Source organism: Acromyrmex echinatior, chromosome 3 (assembly GCF_024713525.1).
Source record: "Acromyrmex echinatior isolate Ae372 chromosome 3, ASM2471352v2, whole genome shotgun sequence".
NCBI classification, from domain to species: domain Eukaryota; kingdom Metazoa; phylum Arthropoda; class Insecta; order Hymenoptera; family Formicidae; genus Acromyrmex; species Acromyrmex echinatior.
Genome location: NC_141854.1, coordinates 3,383,308 through 3,407,412, shown reverse-complemented (window position 1 = coordinate 3,407,412; position 24,105 = coordinate 3,383,308). Strand labels below are relative to the sequence as shown.

Sequence of the window (24,105 nt, the reverse complement as noted above, 5' to 3'; positions counted from 1 at the left end):
AAAATAATAAAGTATTTACTTATCCATTATTTGATATAAAATTTCTCTGAAATATTTTATATACAATAATTTATGTTTTATATGTAGATTTACAAATTTTACGATTTTCAAAAATAACGATTTTCTAATTAAAAAAAATAATTCATCATAAGTTCATCATAATTTTGAATTCATTCGACACATAATTTTCTTTTCTACGTGATTCTGCAAATACTAAATAAAAAACACTACATGAGCCAAATTGGAGACAACCCAATGAGAAACATTACTCGTCAGTATCAAGAACATTCAAAGCCGTGCGTGATATTGTAAAGAAAAAAAATGAAAAAAATTTGAAAAAATTCGAACATGCATGATTAAGTAAACAGAATTATCTAAATCTTTTTTACATAAATCAAACTCGATATATATATATATATATATATATATATATAAATATATATGTTTACTTTGTTAGAATGAATTAACTCGTAAATCAACTAAAAACAAATTATTCACATTAAGATAATGAAAAGATACTTATGTACAAACTACTTTAACAAATAATATTAAGTGAAAATGGATCGAGAAATATTCAATACAAATAAGTAAAAAAGAAAACAATTCGCTAATTATTTACCGGCCCTGAAACATAATCTTAGAACGTAATAGTAATATTAAAATTACTTATCAATTTAATTTATAATTATATTACGTATTCCTGCAGTTTCATTCTGAGACTATGTTTCAAGTGCGACATGCAGTTTGCTTAAATTGGAATTGTAAAAAAATCACACAAAAATATTATTAGGCACTAAGACCCGCCTTGATCGAATATGGCCTTCTTCACTCAATTATATTCTATTTTAGGAAATATATATATTTTAGAAGGTTGTTGTGCGAAAGAAGTAAAAGCATTCGATATTTCTTCGACGTAATAAAGATAAGAGAAAGTTCAGATACGTTTCAATATTCGTACGCATAAATGTCGCTAATTGGATTTATGTGTCATTCGAAAGCATTTTCGCCTCGAGTTTTAATGAAACATAAAACGTGTGGTAAACGATAGTTATACGTGTACCGTTTTCTACAACACGGATTTTATTTCTGCACAATAAGAAAATTATACAGAGCTCCGTTTCTTAAGTGGCAATGCCATTTTTGGTATATCAACTCTGCCTTCTCTCGTAACATATTAAACTACTTGTTATATATGCAATCTACGATTTCCTCGATGACTTTTTGTGACACTGCGATTCATTAACATTGACTTTCATACGTAATGCTACATGCATAATGCAAATGCATCGAGCACAGAGTCGCAATATAGATCCTCTAAGTATACTATTCATGCGTCTTGTCTCGTAATCTAAATGCAAATTAGAGCAAGAAGTATCAATTGGAATTAATACTGATTATAAAAAATTAAAACAATTTAATTAGAAAATTTTGCGTTTATTAAATTGTCTTGTTTCTTAAATTACGTTTATTAAATCTTTAACGAAGAAAAATTTTGTTAAATTAAAATTTATTATATGTACATAGAAAACTAAAAGACATATGATAAACATAATTATGATTCATGGGAAATATCTATAAAATATTTAAAGACTCCTTTGGAAGTTCTATGGTAATTGATAAAGTGAAATAACACACACAAAAATGATTGTAGGCTGAAACTTCACATAGGTGAATGCCCGGAATCGAGTTTCTCAGGTTGCTGATCCTATGCGAAAGATCGACGGTATCCTTACACATGATTATGGCATTAATACACGGCGACAGGAATGAAATTCGCGTGGCTTGGCAAAATGGAGAGGCCCGCTTAGTTTTCTCGTTCAACTTGGCTGCACACGCGCCGATCATAATTAAGAAGCGATCCCAACCCGCGTCTCTCTATCTCTCTCCTACAAACGCATTCTATTTCTGTATCCTTAAAAACCATACATAACCACGTGAAAGCACGTTATTCATATATCGATAGTAGAAAGGATGTAGATAATGTAGATATATGCGCGTGTGTACGATACTATGTAATGGATCCCATAGATTTACAAAATAAGTACGCTATACACGGAAGAATTGTATCCTCTATGAAAAAAAATATGAAAGGAAGGAAAAAGTTGTTAACTATTACACAGTTTTAATCTGCGTATGTGTGTAAAAATATTTTTATAATATTAATCAATATGATTTATCTGCAATTACATAAAACATTATCGATTAAAAAAAATCATCTCGTAAACTCTTTTTTTTTTCTCCTTTTTCATCATGAAAAGATTGTACGTATAGATACGTACATTATGCTTTACATTGCTAATTCAAGTTTAATTAGAAATGTTTTTATAGTGTTTCATATAATCTTTTCATTAATTCGGATTTAATTGAGCCAAACGTCGGAAACAATTGTTATATTGAGATCTACGTAACTTCCGCAAAAATTTCAGCCATGGGAGCGCGCGGTTTCTCACACACGATATTCTTTCATCGGCGAAGTGCCAAGAAGAAAGCCAGTGAGATTGTCAGATAGAAATTTAACGTGATATCGCAACATTTTCTTATTAACCTACTGAACAGTGTATACAAGCCCTCCTCATGCGACTTAATTATGGGAGTTAAGGCACATAATCTCGGTCGAGTTGTCTAGCTTGAACATATTATGCTAATAAATGATTATATTTTTTAATTAACGATATTCGTAAATATTATACGTCCGAAATTTTCACATTACGTGCAGCGCAATATTCATTCATGTTTGCACTCCAGCTTGAGAACTGTTTTATATCGAACAATGTAGCATGTGTGTGTGTGTGTGTGTGTGTGTGTGTGTGTGTGTGTAAAGAGTACACGATTAGTCACTACTTTAATTAGGAAGACCATATAATCCAGATCTCACAATTGTTTGAGAAACGGATTCATATACATTATATATAATATTTCGTCAACATATACAGTTTTTAGTTACGAATATTATACGCATACATACAAGTTCAATAAAGACAGAGATCTATAGTAGTGAAAAAAAAAACCAAGAAAAATTTCTATAAATAATTGACTTTTTTTCACTAGTGATTTACGACAGTATTATTTTATGCTGTTTAAAAAACGAGCGATCAGAATGATAAACATACGTAATCTAGTCAACGCATTATAAGTATTTCTATTTTGGTCGGTAATTTAAAAAAGTTTTTTTGTCATACCATACACATCGGCAGGTAGACATCACGGATTTACACATGACAGAAACAGCACGGGAAGTTTAAAAGGAAAATATATAAGAAAAAGGGAGAAGAACGAAGAAGAGGAAGAACACATGACACGAAATAAAAGGAAGCCCTTAAATAGCATCTACGGGGGTGTCGTGAAGCGGGCGCCATAAAGAAGGTCGAAAAACGAGTTGCTGGCGACTCAGCATCATCATCTCGTCGGGCGGCGATCATTTTTACTGTACACGGTCTATAACATACAGTCGGTCAAAGGTATCGTCATATTTTCGTCCACTGGTAGAACGTCTAGTCAGAAATATTTAATCGACAAAAAAAAGGTACTATGACATTCCAATCATCATTCGTAACCAGACTCGAAAAATCTTAAGAATGCACGGCTAATAATATCACACAAGTGCCTCGTATTTCTTACAAACATTATTATACAATAATATTTCATTTACCGTACTCTTTTTTTCTTAATTTATTAAAAAGTATTATTTAAAAGTGCATACATTTTAAGCGTCTAAACGTAATGACAATAATTGCTGATTTTTAATACACAATTAAAAATAAATCGAGTCATATAATGTAGTACATACGATGGTTAAAAAAATAATACTTATAAGAAATAGAAATATATTGTAGAAATATAATAGAGATATATTATAATAAAATAATGTGTTTATTGATGTCGCAATACCAATACATTATGACGTTGATACTAAAGTAATAATCGCCTCTCAGAAGCAATTAGCATACATGGCGCACTTGACAAGCACGTGCTAACGTGGACATCCATCTGCCTGTTCACAATAACAAAGCCGAAATGAAAATTTTGCCAGTGTTATTTATTTCACAGAAACGTGTAGAAATCGCACGATTTGCAACGAAGAGCGACGATGGCGAATATGAACGTTGACTGGAGAAAAAAAAAAAAAGAGAGAAATGTAAGAAAGAATCGCGAGCCACCTCTCGGAGATCGTTAGGCGTACGTCTCTAATTGACGCTAAATAATATTTTTTCCCCCTCTTCGAGATCCGCGCCAATCTTCTTGTCCACGCGGGCTTCTTCGAACAGACCTATTCCTGTACGACAATATTCGCGTTGGCAATCAGCACGTCGGTGCGAGAGGACAACGGTTACGTTTGCGGGCGCTTCATTATGCGCGGCGTCGACGACAACCACGACCACGAAGACGTCGCATCGTCGTTGCTCTCGACTCGGCACTAACGAGGGGACTACTCTTTGACCGAGGTATCAACGTCCGTAAAACGTCTGGACACTGACCAACACCGCCGTCGAGGTATACTCGACTATATATCAAGTAGAACAAAGATCAACACTATAATAGATCGACACTATTTACAGGTAATGAACACACAACTACGTGTATATATAATTTTCCAATTATAACTATATACATTGAAAAGGGAGTCTGATGATAGCTATCAAATGTTGAGTAAAACAATGCCAATTAAATGTTCGGAATATAATGGAAAATGATTTTATTTTTCTAAATATTTAACAAATATTATGAAACAGAATTGTTATTATCATTATATCATTATGTTTGATAATATTATACTTATTACACATATTTAGGAAAGTTAAATTATTTTTTATTATTTTACATCATATTGTAACTGAACATTTATTTGATTTAGTGTTGCCAATTTAGTAGAATTTCTATCAGATTTGGAGGTTTTTCTTTTTACTGAGAGATTTTGTGGGGTACAAAAGAGTACAAAAAGTTTAAAAGAATTTTCGAATGACTTTGCAGAGGAAAATACTAAAAAAGCCCGAATTACAGTTAAAATATTGAAAAAAATCACAGTATAAAGAAGACAAAACTTTCGAATAGACTTGGCAACAGTGATATTATTTGATTATTTCATTCAATATATTTGATAGTTATTATACCAGACTCTTTTTTCAGTATATGTATCTATTATATATACATATTGCAGTAATGAGTTAGATAGAAATAAGACCATTATATGAATAAATCAACTAAGTAAAACAAAAGAGTCACTTACGGATTTGGGGATAATAATCTATAATATATATATTTAAGTAAATTTATCTCAGATATGATTTTGTGTCGATTACTTTTTGGACTTGCAACGCAATCAAACCAAAATAATAATGATCTCTCCAAAATTCGATGCTAATAGCATCTTAAAACCTATTATATAAAAAACTTATTGTAAAAAGATTTTAAGATGTTAGTAGCATCGAATTTAAAGCGATTAATTAGATTAAGATTATTATTATTATTATTATTATTATTATTATTATGTCGATTTGATCGCATTGCAAATCCAAAAAGTAATTATGCGCAATCATACATCAAATTGTGAAATAAATTTATTTAAATAATATGTATAAATATATTACTTCAACATCCGACTTTAACTGCAAGTGATCTTTTCTCTTATGTACAATTAGTATAGATATATGCATAATTGATATAATGTGCACTCAGAGAAAAAGAATAAGTCTCTCAGTATAATTGTAATTCGTTTAAATTTTGATATGCTGTCGAGACGATGCGTGGATACGCAACAAGTGGCCGAAGGCGGCAAATGTCTCGGCTTAAATCTGTATCTCAAGTCAGGCTTAAATCTATACCTCAAAAGCTTCAGTTTGAACGCTCACGCATTTTAAATGCTTATCATCATATTGTCTTTATCATTCATTGCGAAACTGCAAAATAAAGACTGCAGCACTGAAAGCATTCAAATCGAGCGCAGCTCGAGTATATTTCTTTATTTTCTTATATACTTATACGACAAGAAAACAATATCGTGTTCTAAGTAGAAAAGTCTATACGTATAAATAAATATATATATATACAGAATGTCTCGTAATTCATCCAACAATACTCGGGTAGATAAAGCGGATTAAACTGACAATAATTAACAAGATGTTATTTATTAAGAAAGAAGAAAAACAATTTTTATCTCTTACAATTTTGTCTGTTTTTCTGTAAAGTTAATAGTATTTGAGAAAAAAATTATTGAAGACCAATATTCAGCAATTTTTAGTAATTAATTTTAAATCTTGTTATCTATTGTGAAAATTGCAAAATGGTAAAGGACTTTTCGACTCGGTTTAATCCGCTCTACCTGCCCACGAGCGTTGTCGGATGAATTACGGGACACCCTGTATATGTGTATACTTTATTTTTATATAGATATACGAGGTGTTGGCTTGATAAATGAAAACAATTGATTCGTATTTACATCTCTCGAAATGATCCAGATTTTGTTCCGGAACAAAAATTTAATATATGCCTTCATATATACAAGTTGTACATATACATAATGTGTAAAATTTCTCTAAGAAATGTTAAATACATCTTTTACTTACTTTCCAAATTTCTTGGAGTGAAATCTTACTCTAAAAGAGTTAAAATACTGCTACTATTGAAAATGAGTGAAAAATTTGCATTCTTTATAAGAATGATAGATTTTTACTCTTTTGGAGTGAGATTCACTCCATAAAAGGGATAAGATTTCTTTCTTTTGGAATGAATTTCACTCCAAAAGAGTAAAGATCCACCACTCTTATTCAAAAAGTGCAAATTTTTCACTCTTTTTCAATAATAGTATTTTAACTTTTTTAAGTGAGAATTCATTCAATGAAATTCAAACTCAACTCAAGATTAATAGGATTATGTAAATATATTATAATTTTGCGTTCTTTTCGATCTTGCCTTCTTTGTATATAATTTTTAAACTAATTTCCAGCTACTCTTCCGCCATATCTAAGAAATTTCTTAAACTAGCTTCTTATTGATTTTTAGTTGCTGCACATACATGCATTCTAGAGTTAAAATGCTTGCTAGTTTAATAATTAAAAAATTCACATTAACGAGTTACTCTCCTATAATACCGTAAAAACTACATAGAATGTCCGGGGATCTACGATCTACATCAACGAACGGAAGAATACCGTAGTAACAAACAAACGACGCGTTTCGTCGGTTTATTGGACACTTCTCGTCTATCGTTACCGTCCAACGGACGGAAATAGTTGCGGAATGCCGTAAGCTCGTCTTCTCTCATGAGAACGAGTAAAACCGTCTCGCGTAAAGGCATTCGCAAATAATACGTTCCGAAGGGTTGCGAAGGTTCTGCAAACATTTCAGGCACCGCTCTCTTATCCTGCCATAGACCCGCGATACTTTCAGGTCTGAAAAAATTTCTCAATCCTTAACCTTCACATTCTCCGTACGCAAGCCTTCGTTCGCTAGCGACTGGGCTTTTATCGGAAACAGATATTACAAGTCAAAAACTCCTCTGTATATACATATATCAAAAAGTAGTAGATAAAATACTGAGTCATAATAAAGTCATAATGATATCACGTCATTTGATATTTAAAAATGAATTATAATTCAACAAATAAGACCACGATAATGTCTTTATAATGTATTTTTGTGTTCTACTTGGGATAATGAAACTTATGCAATGATAGAAATGTCGAATCGCACTTGCATCACGCCGAGAGATATACATATAATAGTAATTGGACAAATTTTAAATATAAAATAAAAATGTATAACGAGAAATCAACATCACCCAATTTAGTCGAACAAATTAACCAACGTCGCGTTCTTCTTCCCTCCTCGTTTCTCCGATTTATTTTACAAATACAAACGTGACATAGATCTCTTATCTTAATCGATATCTTGATGAATATTCAACGAACGAGATACAAATCTTCAGAGTCCACCGCGGCGCACCGCGTTCGTGTGCGCCGAGTACGACATCTCCGATCGTGAAAAAGGGCATTAATTCCGCAACATTTTACCACTTTAAAAGCAAAGTGGTTTACCGGAGCGTCGCGTCGTCGCTGCAGCGTGCAGCCATTCGGAACCAATGTCATCACGCATCGATGACGAGACAGTAGCGACGATGAGCCGAGCGACGATAATCATTAGAACAGCATTCGTTGCGCGAAGAAGGCGGAAAAAGAGAGGGTGGGTATGAGGAACAGGGGGGGGGGGACGAGGCGAACGTCGGACCGTCGGACGGACCCCAGTGGACCCCACCGCCGCGCCGACCGGCGAGATAAGTGGTGGAAATGAATATTGTGCGCGGGCGAGGCGTACGGAGAAAGAACGTGGCGCGGCACGGCGTACGGAGAGAAAGAACGGCGGACGGGTCCGCTTGAATCTATGCGGATGTGGGGAGGGAGCGAGAGACACGAGGAGGAATGAAGAGCGAGCGGACCAAAGGGCAGAGAAGGGGGAGACGGAGGAGAGATTCCCGAGAGAAAACGAGAGAGAGTGCGAGAAGGAGGCAAACGACGCGACGATGCACGGGCAACACGGGTCTGTATGACAGAAGGGACCACTTTCGCAGGAGCAACGAAGATGAAGAACCCCGCTCGCGCCGCGGTACGAGAGAGCCAAGTGATCGGGAGAGGGAGAGGAGAGGGGAGGGGAGGGGGCGGCCGATTACCTGTGTAGGGAGCATGAGGGGGACGCGACGGGGACCGAAACCCGGCGCATGCGCGGCGGGCGTGGGAACGCGCGCTTATGCCCAGACAATCTCCCTCGTCCTCTCTCTCGCGCTCTTACCCCCCTCCCCCGCCATTTTCGTCTCACTCGCTCCAGTCGAGTCACCCGTTCCCTCGCCCATTCGAGGGCCACGATCCTTCCTTCTTCCACCGCTCTGTCCCTCTCGCTCTCGCTATCGAAAGGGTCCGCTTTCTCTCTCTCTCTCTCTCCCTCCCTCTTTAATCCTCATCGCTATGGGGACGTACCGGCGACGAGCCTCGCCGATCACGGCCGAGTGCGCACGATCCAAGGCCCCGCGGGCGCGCGTTGTTATTCGTTCAGGGGTGCTCAGTATCTGGGTGATCGCCAATGCAAATAAAGATAATGCTTGGCGTACGATAATGTCATGTAAATACTCAGCATACCGAATATAATTGCGCCGGCTTTTCTAGCGCTTCAATTATGCTACAGCGGCCGTTGCCAGGGTGACTCGCATACTAGCGGACGATAGTAAAATACTGCCGGTTCACGCATATATTCCTAGTAATCCTAGCTAATGAAAGATATAATTTAATATATAGAGTTTTTTTTTATATTGTTATAATGTATAAGCGTGTTTAATTTAAATAACTAGCGAAATCTCTTTTTAAACTTTCAAAAATGTTACACATTAAATAAAATGATATTCCGAAGATTTAAAAATAACCGTGTTTGAAACTTCGTAGAACTTTATACGCGATATTTAATTACGGTTATAATAATTTATGTACAATCTCTTTGTGTAATCATTTTAATGTCTAATGATAATAAAAATATATGAAATACTAGCATTATTATTCAACTAATTTTAATTAAATTTCAGCAATTTTTAAAGACATAAAAATCTAACTGATAGTTGTTTGTGCCGCGTCTTCCTCACAGAGAGGAACGTGTGTCTACGCAGCTACGGTATGTACACGCAAACCGGATGTTTTGATGATGGCGAGCGATTTGCAGGTAGGTCCCGTCCGCGAGAAATCTCATAGTCGATCGACACGCGCGATAGATTATTTGCGCAGCCCAGCATTTGTAGCGTCGTTCGCGCACGGGTAAATTGTACAACGCGTGCTGCGACGACCTGGCGACACGCGCGTGTCTCGCGGCACACGGACCGACACGGACCAATACGGACCGACACGGACCAACACGGACCAATACGGACCAACACGGACGCGAGGCTATGCGTGGTACGACGATACGAGCGATGGTGCATGCTAATGCATAACGGCGCGCGCTCGGCGGGGCGTTCGAAGCGAAGAAAAAGAAAAAGACACGTATTTTGACAGCGCGCTGTAACCTTCGTCATCCGCCGTCGATTCCTTCTCTTTGGACCTCGCGGCCAAGACTTATAGAACAAAGAATATCGCCCTTTGCACTTTCGACCGCGCTGGATCCCTCCTCTCAAGTTCACGGTCGCGAATGACATGGGCGAAAACGGTGCATCGCCTGTGGTTTAAATCCGAGCATTATTCGGACGTCGAACTTAACTATTTATAGCAATTTTCCATAGAATTATAGAATGTTATACCTACACGAAAAAAAATACAATGATAATAATTTTTGTTGAAATATCTAAAAATTTGAGAGATACAGATGTGAACATAATTTTGTTTTACTATTAAAATAATTATTTAAAATGCTCAAGCAGGTTATTAGAATATCAAAATTCTTTGCAGCATTACTCATTGTACTTAATTTTTCTATATTAAGGGAAACTGGGATGGGTTGTCACAGTTTTTGATTAGTGATTTTTAGAAAAAAGTGAATGCCTGATTTTGAAATATTATGTACGTTATAATACATATACATCCTTTAAGTATTAAAAAATTATTATTCGTGAATTCATCATTTCATAAAAATAAGTTATTTAATTTTGAAGCTGCCAAAATGTGACAATTAACCCCGTGTTCTGGGTTGATTGTCACACATTCTAGGATTGGTAGTATGTATTTGTTGTGGACAATATATATAAAAAGTACATTTTTATTTTATATCAGTTCTATATTTTGAGAAATAATAATAATTATTTTCCTACTTTAATTGTGCAACAAAAATTATTTTCAAATCTGTTATATATCTATAGTAGGGATATAGATTTCCGGATCAAATCGTTAAAAATCGATTTTTTGCAAAAAGATCACTTTGAAATAATCCTCTTTGTTTTTCTTTTAAGCAATTCTTTATAAAGAGATCGATTTAAAATCGCTATTGTCAGGAAAAATTAATCTTTTGGAAATCGCAACATCTCTAATATCTCTAACTAAATTTTAGATATTTCAACAAAATCGTCTTTTCCATATATTATACTATATAGGTAAAGTTGCAACATTTTCATTTTATATATCTATATCAACATTAAAATAATTTGAAACTAAAAGTGTCCATAGCCCTATCACGTTTAAATAAATTGTTTTGTATACGTGTGGTGTTTACATGGACCGCGTAAAAATGAACGCATCTAAAAAAAAAAAAAAGTTAATCACGAAAATGGCGTATTCGCGAGCCAACAAGATACGAGGTAGACTATTCTCCTGATTAGTTCCGCGATTTGCTACCACGCTGTGTGTACCCCGTTCAATACAGCGGCCAGAAGGAACGGATTAACTTTTTATCGCTCCGATATAAGAGTAATCTCACCAGGAGTTCCGCGGTGACTCTTTCATGCATTCCTCAGCCAACGAAAAAGTCGATGAGGAATGACGTTACTGTGTCCGTAATCTACGTAAATCGCGTACCGACGCGCGCTGCCATGGCAGACCAATAACTTCCCAGCGAGCGAACGTAAAGCGTTTCTCTCTTTCTCTCTCCCTCTCCCTTTCTCTTTCTTTCTTTATTTCTTTCTACGTGCAGTAGAACAGATGGCAATGATTACTGCTAATGACAGCCATCAATTCACGACGCATTCGTGCGGCCTGAAGCCACCGTAATGCGCGAGTGTGCGTGGCTATGGAGGGACCAGCTTGACGACATTAAATACCGACGGAAACGCCGTTCCAAGCAATTTTGGCGCTGATAAAGAAAATAAACGCCGGTATCTCGAAAAAAAAAAACCTGGCAAGAATCGACATGAATTGGAGCGTGAATGCTTTTCTGTTCGTCTGCGAAAAAGTATGTTTAAATGTGTACATTTTTTCAATTACAGGCCGCATGCTCGAATATATTTCCGTTCAGTGTACGGAAAGAGTGATTGTATTTAAGACTGTATTTAAGAAAGAATATGATTTTAGAGTTAAATATAAACCGATACATTAAATGAGATTAAAATAACCATTTAATTATACAACAAGAACATAAATACCTTATATTATAGAAAATATAGTGTATATTTCTTTATTTTAATAATATGAAATATTTCAATGATTATATCTTTGATAAGATTGTTAAAAGTAATGAGAATAGAACGTTAATTGAAGTACAAATTGACGTTAATGTTACATATCGGGGTTCTATTCTGCCTAGAAATTACAACTAATAACTTTGAACGATTGGAATTAATATAGTAATTAATATCTCGCATTTATATACATATATACACACGACCGCGTACACGGAAACGTGACTCTCTTTGAAAGATTAGAATCATTTGTATGAGTTCTGCGTTGGAGTAATCACACTCCGGTAAATGAGCGTGAATACGGGAATCGAACGATCACCCTTTTTGCGACCGCTAGGGATTTAGGATACATTTATTATAAGAGGATCACTAGCGATATGTACAATGGCAACCCTGCGAGTCCAAGGGTTGCGTGCGTATCGCCATCCATCATCGCGCATATGTTGCTCCCTTTGATCAACCCTTAAGGGGTGAGGTAAAAATTTTCACAAGTTAACGACTAACAGCTGCATCTAACTGTGGAAACTCGCTCCTTCCGTTTGCAATTCCACAAAATTAAAAATATTTACAAAATTTCCAAGTGTCAAAAATTAATATCTTAAACTAATTCCTTCTTATTTAAGATAAAATGATAAAAAGAATCGAAATAATTGTGTCAAATGGCCCATCATTAATTCATATTAACTTTTCCAAATTGTGAAAAAATAGTAACTTTAATTATTCAATTACTATTTATTATATAAACACTTGTTACAAAAACAAAGTCTTATTGAAAATATATACAGTGAGACCAAAAAGTATTCGTACAAGGAAATTTGTTATAAAAAAAGTCTTATTTGTAAAAAATAAACATTAATTAGCAATTTTATACAATGAATACATTCTGTTCTAACATAAATAAACGAGCTTCACCTGTATTCCTGAATTTTAGAAACTAAATTTCTCACCTGTACGAATATTTTTTGAGCATTCAAACAATACAACTTTCGCTTATTTTTCAGATGATATATTTTGTATAATTAATACACATCATTTTGATATATATAATTTGAAGAAATACAGTCCATTTTATTCTTTATGAATAAATTGTTAATTATCCACCAAGAAATCGTTAATTAAACGTCGAATCGACGTCAAATTAATATTGAAATCGAATTTATATCAATTCGTCGCTGGATAATATTTACTTTTAAAAAATAAAGTTTCTTAAAAAATATTTTTTCTGTACGAATACTTTTTACACTCACTGTACATATATTAACTAATGTTGAAATTATTTCTTTCAACAAAGGAATATCTTTACAAACAAAAAATTAGGAAAAAATTAGAAAAATACTTATAAACAAAATGAAAACCTACAAAAATACAAATTTTATCGAAAACTATAGATAGATGAGACTGCAGAGAATACAATAACTTGTACAAACGTAAGTAACGGAAATGGAAAAATAATATTGTTTTTCAATGGTAATTCTTTCGACGAGAAATATTCGGCATAGATTCGACAAGCATGCGGGGGTCACGTGTACTGCCACGTGACCTGTCCACACTTGATATGCTTCTATACACGCGCGAACGCGCCCACAAAGAGATGCTATACATTACGTTTACTCAAATCTATATGTAAGATTCAGCCGCGGGGGTTCATGCGCGTGTGAGTATACTTTGTAACAATGAAAGCCGCAAAGGGTGACAAAGGGTTGCCTTTATTCAGGATCCTTTATTGTGTTGGGGTAGCTTTAAACTCGCCATATTGTCAAGTGGAAATGTTCAAATTTGTTATTATATTGGGTTATGCTCACTTTGTAAAGTTTCAAGTATTTATAAAGTCTGTAATAATAATATTATAAAAAATGATATTGTCGATTTTATAAAATTTTTATTTTTACTTAATTTAATAACTTTTCCATTTGTCTGGAAAATTCTATTCTATTTTTTTATAAATTTGCATTTCGATTATGTTACAATTACCATAATAATAATACCGATGAATAGATATATCGAGATAATTTATTAGTTAAAAAATGCTATAAATTTTGTGTTAAATATGTTCATCCAAATTCCAGTCTGCATTTTATGAGTCCAGTGCCTCACAAACAAACCGGAATCCCGAAAACCTGATGGGTTCATTTAGTCCGGCGAGAATGCAAACCAATGATGAGCTTACGTGAATCGGTTTTCAGTTTCAACACATAAAGAAAATTTATTTTTAGTACGTCTGCGAACTTTTTATGTTCGTCCCGTCGTCGACCAATTAAGAATCATTTATGTAGAAGATTTCTCTCTTCTTCTCCTCGATTGCTGATCGTTCGATCCATAAATACGCGAAGGAATGAGAGCTCGAGACTTGGGCGCTAATAACGTACATTTCGCTTTCTTTTTTGTTTCCAGACTTGCGTGCAGGTCCCATTAAATCGAATCCCAAAGTGCCTCGAGCTGTGGTCCGTGTTACGCCTATTGCCCCTCTAATTAAACAATTAACATATTCTCTTTCCTTACGAGTGACAGGAGTCTTGAAATACTCTTGGTTTGGTTCACCGCCGTAAAAAAAGCCAAATACGCAATAAAGCTGTTACGTTCGCGGTTATATCAAAATAATTTAATATTCGCTACCTGCGATTTTCTATTTAAGTAGTAGAAACGAAACTTCGCGGCGACAGTAATAGAAAATCGCAGCGTGAAAAAGTCGAATCTCTAAAAATCTGTAAAAATCTCTACAATTATTTCTGCGAACAGGAATTTGTATTACCTATAGACGGAACGGTTCTCTCGTAATAACATTTATTGCGCGCTCGCACAAATTACACTCGTGTTAACGCCACGCGAGATCAAACGAGGATCGGATGAAACAAGAGTACAAAATATAACCGAGATCGTGGAGCGCGAAATCTGTCCAGGCTCTGGACGCGAAGGTCGTAAGGGGCATAACGGTATTAATCCGAGGGTTGCAATTAATTCTGATACCCTGAGCGTTGCAGTAGTGCGGCACGTCGTCTCGCATCCGTATCTTAGATTACTCGAAATGAGATAACCGCGGCACACGTACAGCGGGCCCGCATCTGTAACGAGTTCCTGAAATATTGCAGTACACGATGCATTCTTTCTTCAAACGCATATATAGATAGTACGTCACGACGTGATCGTTTGTATAGTCACGCTTGTATGCGCACTGAGAAATAATTTTGTTGTAGGAACGAATGAAGGGAAAGCAAATGTGATATTTGTTGAAAAACCGATCGATTTGTTACGATTGTAAATTAATTCAAGTCAATGTAACAAATAATCAATAGTATTGCTAGCAAATAAGATGCTCATATATATTTAGATATAAATTATAGATGATTGCAGGATCTGACCAATTCTAATCAAGTATTCTCCTTACATTTGACTGTGCTTGGTCGGCTTCCTACGACTTAAGACTCCACGATCATCTACGAATTCTGTGTAAAGTCTATCCAAAAGATAGGTCAGATTCTATATAGTTTGCTTCTGTTACTAATAATTGGTTGGTATAGCAGATTAGTAGCAAACACAACAATTTGTCATATATTCACCGGTTAAAAGTACTGGTGACTTGCTAAATTAACAAAATCCTTTCTCTCAATGCACACGAATTGCATACACGTCATGTATAAAATTTCATTGATTTCTTTGATACAAATGATTTACAAAATATCTCAAAAAAAAACCTCGACCAATTATTATTTTCAGAATTAATTTTGTGACTAATTTAAAATTAACTTTATCTGGATTAAAATGTTACGAACAATAGATTGAACTGTAAATAATGAAGAATAAAGTGAAAAATGTTAAATATAGGGAAAAACTAAATATATAGTCATGTGTAAACTTTGTATAATTTATTTATGCAAAATATTATAGATAACTCAGATATCAAATTTATCAGCTATCGTAAGGCTTAGCGTAAGAAATAAATTGCATACTATATACACTGTTAGAAATGTTCTTAAATTTTATTAACTTTTAAGTTACACAATTTAATTTCATGATAGTACATTAAATTCAATGTATTTATAATTAAAAAGTATTTTTGTGTACATGTACATAAAATTTAATGTATTTTTCATGAAAATTTATGAAATTTAGTGTACTTTTCATAAAATTTTATTAAAAGTACATTAAAATTTCATAAATTTAATATACATGTTCATTTAATTTAAATAACTACTGTAACTTAATTTTCAGTTAAATCATTCATTACTTTTAATTTCGTTCATAACCACGAACTTTATTTACATGTAAAGGAAGATCGTGATTACATTTCTAATAGTGTAAAGCGACAAGAATAACAGTCTGTAGATGCAGAAAAAATAACTTGACCACTTTCCGTATAGCTTCGCAATCACAATTATTGCTACTGATCGTAAAGAAATTTTAAAGACAATTGTTTTTAATTATATTGTTTACGACTATAATGAAATTGTAGAAGCCGCAAAGAATAAACACGATTTCGTATTGTATTTAAATACAATGCAAAACGCGCTTACATTAGATGAGCATTTCAAAATTATAACTTTCATTAGATGCGCAATAAATTGAATAAATTCAACTAATTAAGTTCTTGTCTCTTGAAACCACGATGGAAATATATAGGTAGGTTATATAAAAAATATAAAATATATAATACATCTACTTAAAGGAAAAATATAAACGAATAATTCTTTTAGATATCTATTTAAAATTTTAGCAATAAAAATGTATGAAAAATGTCGTCATCTTTCTAAAAAAACCAATTGATAATAATCGCTATCGTGAAAGAGAAAAACGTCTCACGAATTTTTGTTTCTTGTCTAAAGCATTTAAAGAGACCATCTCAGTCTTAGAATAATAATAAACGTTTCTCGGATTTACGCCACTGTTTACAGAAAGCCTGATATGCATGTGGAGATGCATGTATATACGAACGAGGGAATCACCGTCAAGTATCAAAGGATCACGGAGGCGTCGAGCTGACTGATACAAAAGTGAAACCTACGACGACCGGGAGAGAGATAAAGGTAATTTAGATGCGTCGCCGGGTCACGACTGCCGACTATTACCGCTATTACCGGATCCCGACCCATCTCGTTCCATCCCGTTCCGTATCGTCCCACGCCATTCTGTTGGTATTACGTTCCGTCGATGCGAGTCTAAGCGTCATTTTGCGCGCGATCGAATCATGGCAGATTGCAATTGTAGACACATCGATTTCCATACGAAGGAAACGCTCGAGTAAATTTTTTCTTCGGATGACAGCGTCATGATAGTGTTTTATTTTAATTCAATTTATACTTAATTAATGATATTGTTTAATCAAAAATTAATAATATTAAGCAATATAGAATGTAATGATTTGCAGAATTTATTTGTAATTTGTCAATTACGTACCGTAATTGCACCTACAAAACCTATATCGATAAAATTGAGAATAACATTGGTATCTTCGCAAATTCTAAACGCAAATGTAGCATATTTTGCTAATAAACTTATGTGATATACAGATTTTTTACACTCTACGTGGCAGCGCTCAACAATGATCGTTCACGCATCATTTATAGGGACAGATTCCCTGTGTCGAACTACTAAAGTATTGATGCAGAAATCATGCTCGCCGCGTTCATCACCCCGTATTTTGAGAGGGCGATCGATGGAGGAAAGCGGTATGATAATTTACCAATTATCCATGACGACCGTGAGCCCTTCGGCGCTCACGTAGTAGACGTCGATCGCTTCGATCTGGCGTGAGAGTGCAACGGTGAAAAGCATTGAGTCAGCTTGTCGCGAAAAGACCAAGTACGAACTGTAATCGAGATCGATCTACATGCAAACTACTGTATATTGCAAAGATGCGACAAGAATTATACGCTTATTTGAATGTTTAAGACAGTCGGAAAATTCAATCAAAAGTGTACTGTTTCCTTGATTATTATGATATGTTTTATGTATGATTATAAACGTAAAAAAAAATCACATAATTCTTTAAAGGTAAATAAAATGATTATTATAGCATTTTAAAAAACTTTCTTAAGAAATAGAAAGTTATATTTATGCGTGTGATAGAATTATTATTTATAAGTAATGATGTAGGGGAGACCCGGGGTCAGTTGATTAGGGGTAAGTAGAATAATCGAGGCTACATTAAAAACGAAATACGTGTAAACGTATCTGAGCAAGCAGCAGCGACTGCCGCTAAGTCTGCTGTAACATCTTGTTGCGAACACATCTATGAAGTTATGCCACAATTTTAAAAAATCGTACACCTAAGTAAATATTTTTATTCTTAAAGTTTTTGTTTTACTATCGTATATGATTGTCTGAGATATTTGATTTCTACTTAGATAGTAAGTATAGTACTTACTTGATAAAGTTCAACAGATTTTTTTTGTTTATGTGTTTTTGTTATCGTATATTGTGAATGTTTTTAAAAAATGAACGGATGGGGATAGTAGACTAACCACAGCATGGGAACTCATTTAGTGATTCTTATAGTACTTACTCAAAATTTTACTTCTTTAAAGAGATTTTCCTCGGTGATAAATGTTATAAGTTTAGTTCCCTCATGTCCAATCTCGAAAACTAGACTCATTCGACGTGTTTTTGCACGAAATGAACAAATTTTGCAAAAAGAAACAACGTTTTGCCTTGCGAAGCGAATGTTTGTATTTAAAATATATTTTTAAAAACATTTTATTATTTAATATGTAGCCAAAGACGTAGCTTAAAATACATTAATCTTTATTTTAATAATCTCGAATTACTCCGATCCCGGAGTTAGTTGAATCAGATGGAATGCATTAGAAAAATGCATTTTTTTTTTCATATTATCAGTTTCCCCTTATCATTAAAATATTATTAGGTAGTCAAATGTGTGTAGTAACTGGCGTGGAATTTATTTTTTGATAAGTCTCTTAATTTCGTCTGCAAAAATTCGAAACTGAAAAATGTCTATTAGCTTCGGTCTCCCCTACTGTTTCCTTGATTACAATTTGATGTATGATTATAAACGTAAAAAAAGATTACATAACTTTTAAAGGTAAATAAAATAATTATTATAGCATTTTAAAAAACTTTCTTAAGAAATAAAAAACTATTTATGCGTGTAATTGAATTATTATTTATATGTAATGATGTAATCTCTAAATATTTATTATATTTCTTATATGTATTGTTATACATGTATAACCTAAATATGAACAATAGATTATTTATATGTAATTGTATGTAATTAAATAAACAATATATATTATTTATATGTAATCTACCATAAATGAAATAAGAAATAAATTTCATTTTTGAATAAACTATGTATAAAAAAATTAATGGTTCAAGTATTCTACGAACGCTATATTTTACAAATAGACGACCAATCAAGGAACAGGAGACATGTGTATACACGCGTGCGTACGAGTAAATAGTTCCACGCGTGCGTAAGTATGTACGTGCTATGAAATCGAAAAAGTCCCGCAGCTAGAAGATTCGCTTGCGGAACAAAAGTATTTTGTTACCGGTGAACGTTTCATGATAGTCCTCAGCGCGCATTAAAGTTACGCTGCGCTAATGATTCTAAGAATTGCGAAACAGATAGATGTTGTCTCTTGTGCTTTTCAGATCGTAACGTTTGCATTTTTAATCGACAAGTAACTTTACTCGCAACGACAATAAATGAGTATGTTGAAATAATCAGCTAATAAAATGCTATGTAGTCAAACTTAAAAAAGTAATTTACAAAATTATATATTTGCAAAATATACTAATATGATTATATTAGCTTAACACAAATTATACATTTAATATCAAAAAAGTGTATTTCTTGAAAATAAAACCATTGCTTTTGGCATAATATTGCGCAAGATTACATTTTCAAAATTCTTAAGTACAAATTTTTAATCGAAACCTCACATTTAATGCAATCTTCTTTAAATATTTATATATTTTATCAAATCTACTGTTCATAAATATACACATCTCTCCTATTACAGCACTTTTTATCGCAATAGTCAAAATCAAAAACCTATAATGCGTTATTATCTGACAGAAATTATAAAAAAATATTCCGAATCTCTCAGAAGAGATTAAAATATTTTTAAAAAAATGTCACGATTTTCACGACGCAAACTTTTCCGAAGCTCGCATGATTTCGCGTGGTGGAAGTTGCGACTTGCAGTTCTCCGCGTCCTTCTCCTCATCCTCCGTCCTCTTCTTTTCACGGTTTCTCATCCTTTTCGCGTGGGAGGCGGCGAAACGTCCGGTTCTCTCGCCTCCTCCTTGTCTTTCCCTCTCGCCCCGTTATACCCCTCGAGCCCCCTTCGGTATCTTTCTTTATCCCCCTCTTCTTGGACTCGGTCGTCGATCGGCCGACGCCAACTCGGCGTGTAAAGGTGCGTTTACTACGCGAGCACCGGCGAATGAATCGATTCGTAATACGATTTATTGATTGATTGAAAGAAAATGAACCTCATCCTCAAGTAAAATTGAATATTTGAAATTATTTTTTTTTAACTTTCTTTTTAACTTTCTTTCACTTTTCTGGGAATTTGTATGCGCTTCCTGATAAATTCAATATCGAATAACTCTTTTAGTTTGCACATTTCAATATCTGATTCTAATTTTTTTTCTACACTGTATAACTACTATTATATTATTATAAAAAGAATATAGGGGTAAATCGAATCTATTTGCAGTTTTTGCTCTCTATAAGACGTAAATAAAATCTGATCAAAGATAAAGTAGAATCAAAGATGCCACGCGGTAGAAAGATCATTTAAATCCCTTCATTTTTGCTTGAGATCATTTTGATGTATCTCTCATCTCCGTGTTGAATTATAATAGAAAATATAAAAACGCTTTTTCGGTCGGATTTGAAACTATTGTTGAACTATCCCCTGGTCTAAATCGGACATTCCTATTTTTCTGGAATTTTAGATAGAATTTTAAAATATTTTCATGTATTTTTGTTAGTATTGAGTAAAAACGAGCAATTTGACAAAGATAAAAATTTTACTCAGAAAAAAAATTACTGACAGTTTATATTTTATTAGAATTGAAATCAATAAAACTCAAATAATCTGAGTCTGATGGCTCATGATATTTCATTGATTTAATTCCTTGGACCAGATCTGGTCGGCCGATTACCGAGTATCTATCACATTCAAGCCTATAAGTTATCTACTGTACTGTTCGATTTAAACACGAATGGATCCTTTCGAACTTTGGAACAAATTTTACAATAAACCACAAAAGTGATCACAAAACACGCTTGATAGTTTTGAATTCCTCACTCTTTAATTATCTTAAATCAATTACCTTTCAAACTTTTAACATCCTTTTAAATAATGATTTACAAGGATTTTCTTTTTTAAAAAAATTTTCGCGATGGCTGAAAATATTTGCGTCTGTTCTGTTATGACAGAAAACTGACATGTTTGGTGTCTTATAAGGATTTTACATTATAAATAGCAAATCTGCTCAACTGTATTCATTTAAATTAAAAAGATTCTATTTGGAACAGAGAGAGAGAGAGAGAGAGAGAGAGAGAGAAAGAGAGGAGAGAGAGATTCGATTTAGGCCACTTTCCTCTATGTATAATTTTACTTTTTCTGCATATTAATTCAATATTCAAATGACTTTTAACTGACCAAGATGTAAACAACGCAAAGAAATCAATCAGAATAAAAAAGTTGACTTATATATTAATTTAATAATGCAAGCATATCTACTGTCATCAGTTGGCGCGCGTATGTGTGTGTGTGTGTGTGTGTGTGTGTGTGTGTGTGTGTGTGTGTGTTTATAGTATGTGTATGTAGCACAAACGTCTTGAAACTCGATCGAAAAGTAGTCGTTTCTCACACATAATCGCGGCGTACGACACACACGCCAAACGATATATGTATTGGTATTGTACAATCTGGCGAACGGAGAGGCAGGAACGTCGATTCGTAATTGCAACAGGAGTGATAGAATGACTGGTTATTACTTACTTGCAATGCGATTCGTCGCGCGGCGATGACACGCAGAGTCCTCCGTTTTTGCAAGGACTCGGCGAACACGACACAAAACCTGTAACAGTGATAAAAATTTCAGTTATTTTATGTATGGCGTGATAAAATATAATATACGATGATCGATATTCATAGTTGGATCTTATATTTAAGATTGTTTTAAGTAGTCTTAATGAATCAGAAAGCTGTATTAGCATCTTATTCTCTAAATTTTTTGGAGTGAATTTTCACTCTAATCCTGGAGTCACTGATCAGTTCACTCTATGTGGAGGAAATATTCACTTTAATAAAGTGAATTCTTTCACAGTAAGACAAAAAGTGAAAAGTTTCACTCTTATTTTTAAAGTGAAATTGTTAATGCTCTAAACTTCACTCCAACTTAAAGTGCAGAAATCTCGCCAAATCACGCCTAATGACTTCTCAGTTCTTGTTCTCGTACAAGTGCCGATTATTATAATTGCCAATTATTAACTGTGTTTAGTTGTTTTGAGTGTATGAACAACGTCAAGTGTTTGACAAACTCGGGAATGAATCTATCAGAGGTAAGTCTGTTTATACATTTGTACATACATAAAATAGAAATCAAAAGGATACGAACAGAGGTTAAGATATTTTGTATAGGTACTTTAGGATAATGAAAAAAATTAATTTCTATTAAAATCGTTAATAAAATGTAATAAATCGAAATTCATGTCTTCAATCTTTAATATATTTGTACTCCTGTATAGATAAAGTATTTAGAGATTTCAAGACTTAGTCAAAAAATGCCTGCGACACTTTATGAAGTTACAAAACATCCTCTCTCCGAGAAAAGTCACTCTTTTTAGAGCTGAAGAATAAATTCAAATGAAGAGTGAACAATTTCACTCTTTTGAAAAGTAAAATTTCGCTCCACTTTGATTGGCAGTATTTTCATGAATATTTGGAGTGACTTTTCACTCCAAAAAAGTGAGATTTCACTCCAGGAAATTTAAAGAGTAAGACGGTCTTAAGATAAGAATCGACTATGAATTACCGACCTGCTCAAAATGTAGCTCGCGAGCTAAACTTCCTCCCCTCTTCAACGTCTTGAGACGAGCAAAATAGAAGGAAAATAAAAAAGATAAGACACTAGAATTCTGTCCAGTGACCGTTCTAGTGTCTATCTGTTTTGTTTTCTGTCTCGCTTAAAAAGACGATAGAAAGGGGGAAACGTTTAGCTCGTGAGCTGTATAAGTTTGGGACAGGCTATACTATTGTAAAATAAAAATATGCATATATATATATATATATATATACATATATATATATATATATATAAATGTAATATCAATCTGAGAGATATACGAAATCGGTAATGATTGGAGATTTTATTTTTAAGGCTCTTCCCTCTCACACTGCGGTTGATATAAAGAGTCCTAATAAAAAATGTCAGGCTTTTTATGCGAATCACGAATGACTACACAAGAAAACGCGAAATCTCGCTTATCGAAACCTCATTGCAATTAGAGTGCATCACGAAGAAAGGGAGTCCAAGGTGGATTCGATCCAAGGTGGGTTCGAAGAAAACCTTTGCAAACATACCGTGCAAATTGAACTTTCGTGTAGGACCCAACGAAGAGGACGGAGATAAAAAGCTGAGAAGGCGAAAAGAAAGAGAGGGAAGAGGAGGAATACAAAACGTCTCGTATTCCAGTACTTTTAACAGAGAGAGACAGAGAGAGAATATTGGTAGCTCTCTCAATGTAAATGTTACCAAGAAGAAAAGGATTGAACGAAACTATTCGCGTCGCATATTCTGCTTAACCATTGTTAGCAATTCGAATAATTTCATACGCATTCGTACGTAGAACGTACATTCGGTAAAAAAGATAAAAGCGACGTCATCAAATTTCGTGGTTCACCAAAAAATCCAAAAATCTGATAGATCCAATATCTATGCGATTATTGAAATTTATTCAACATTTGTTCTTCGTCGATACTTGACATAAATTCTTTCTTGTTGCAACCCGTACGTTTTATCCAAGTATTGATGGCGACACGCAGTAAAAGCGAGTT

The 24,105-nt window shown here is 34.0% G+C and overlaps 1 protein-coding gene and 1 long non-coding RNA gene across 2 annotated transcripts in view; one reads left to right on the top strand and one right to left on the bottom strand.

Annotated features, from left to right (window-relative positions):
- Window positions 1-24,105, bottom strand: part of N (neurogenic locus Notch protein) — a 294,834-nt gene that overhangs the window by 218,216 nt on the left and 52,513 nt on the right. The window contains exon 2 of the mRNA XM_087404178.1: window positions 22,048-22,126. Coding sequence (XP_087260304.1) covers window positions 22,048-22,126 — 79 coding nt within the window. The remainder of the gene's footprint in view (window positions 1-22,047; window positions 22,127-24,105) is intronic.
- LOC105154664 (uncharacterized) lies at window positions 524-22,054 on the top strand. Its single transcript, XR_847227.2, has 3 exons — window positions 524-4,556; window positions 16,957-17,088; window positions 17,572-22,054. It is a non-coding gene; the product is annotated as an uncharacterized LOC105154664 (long non-coding RNA).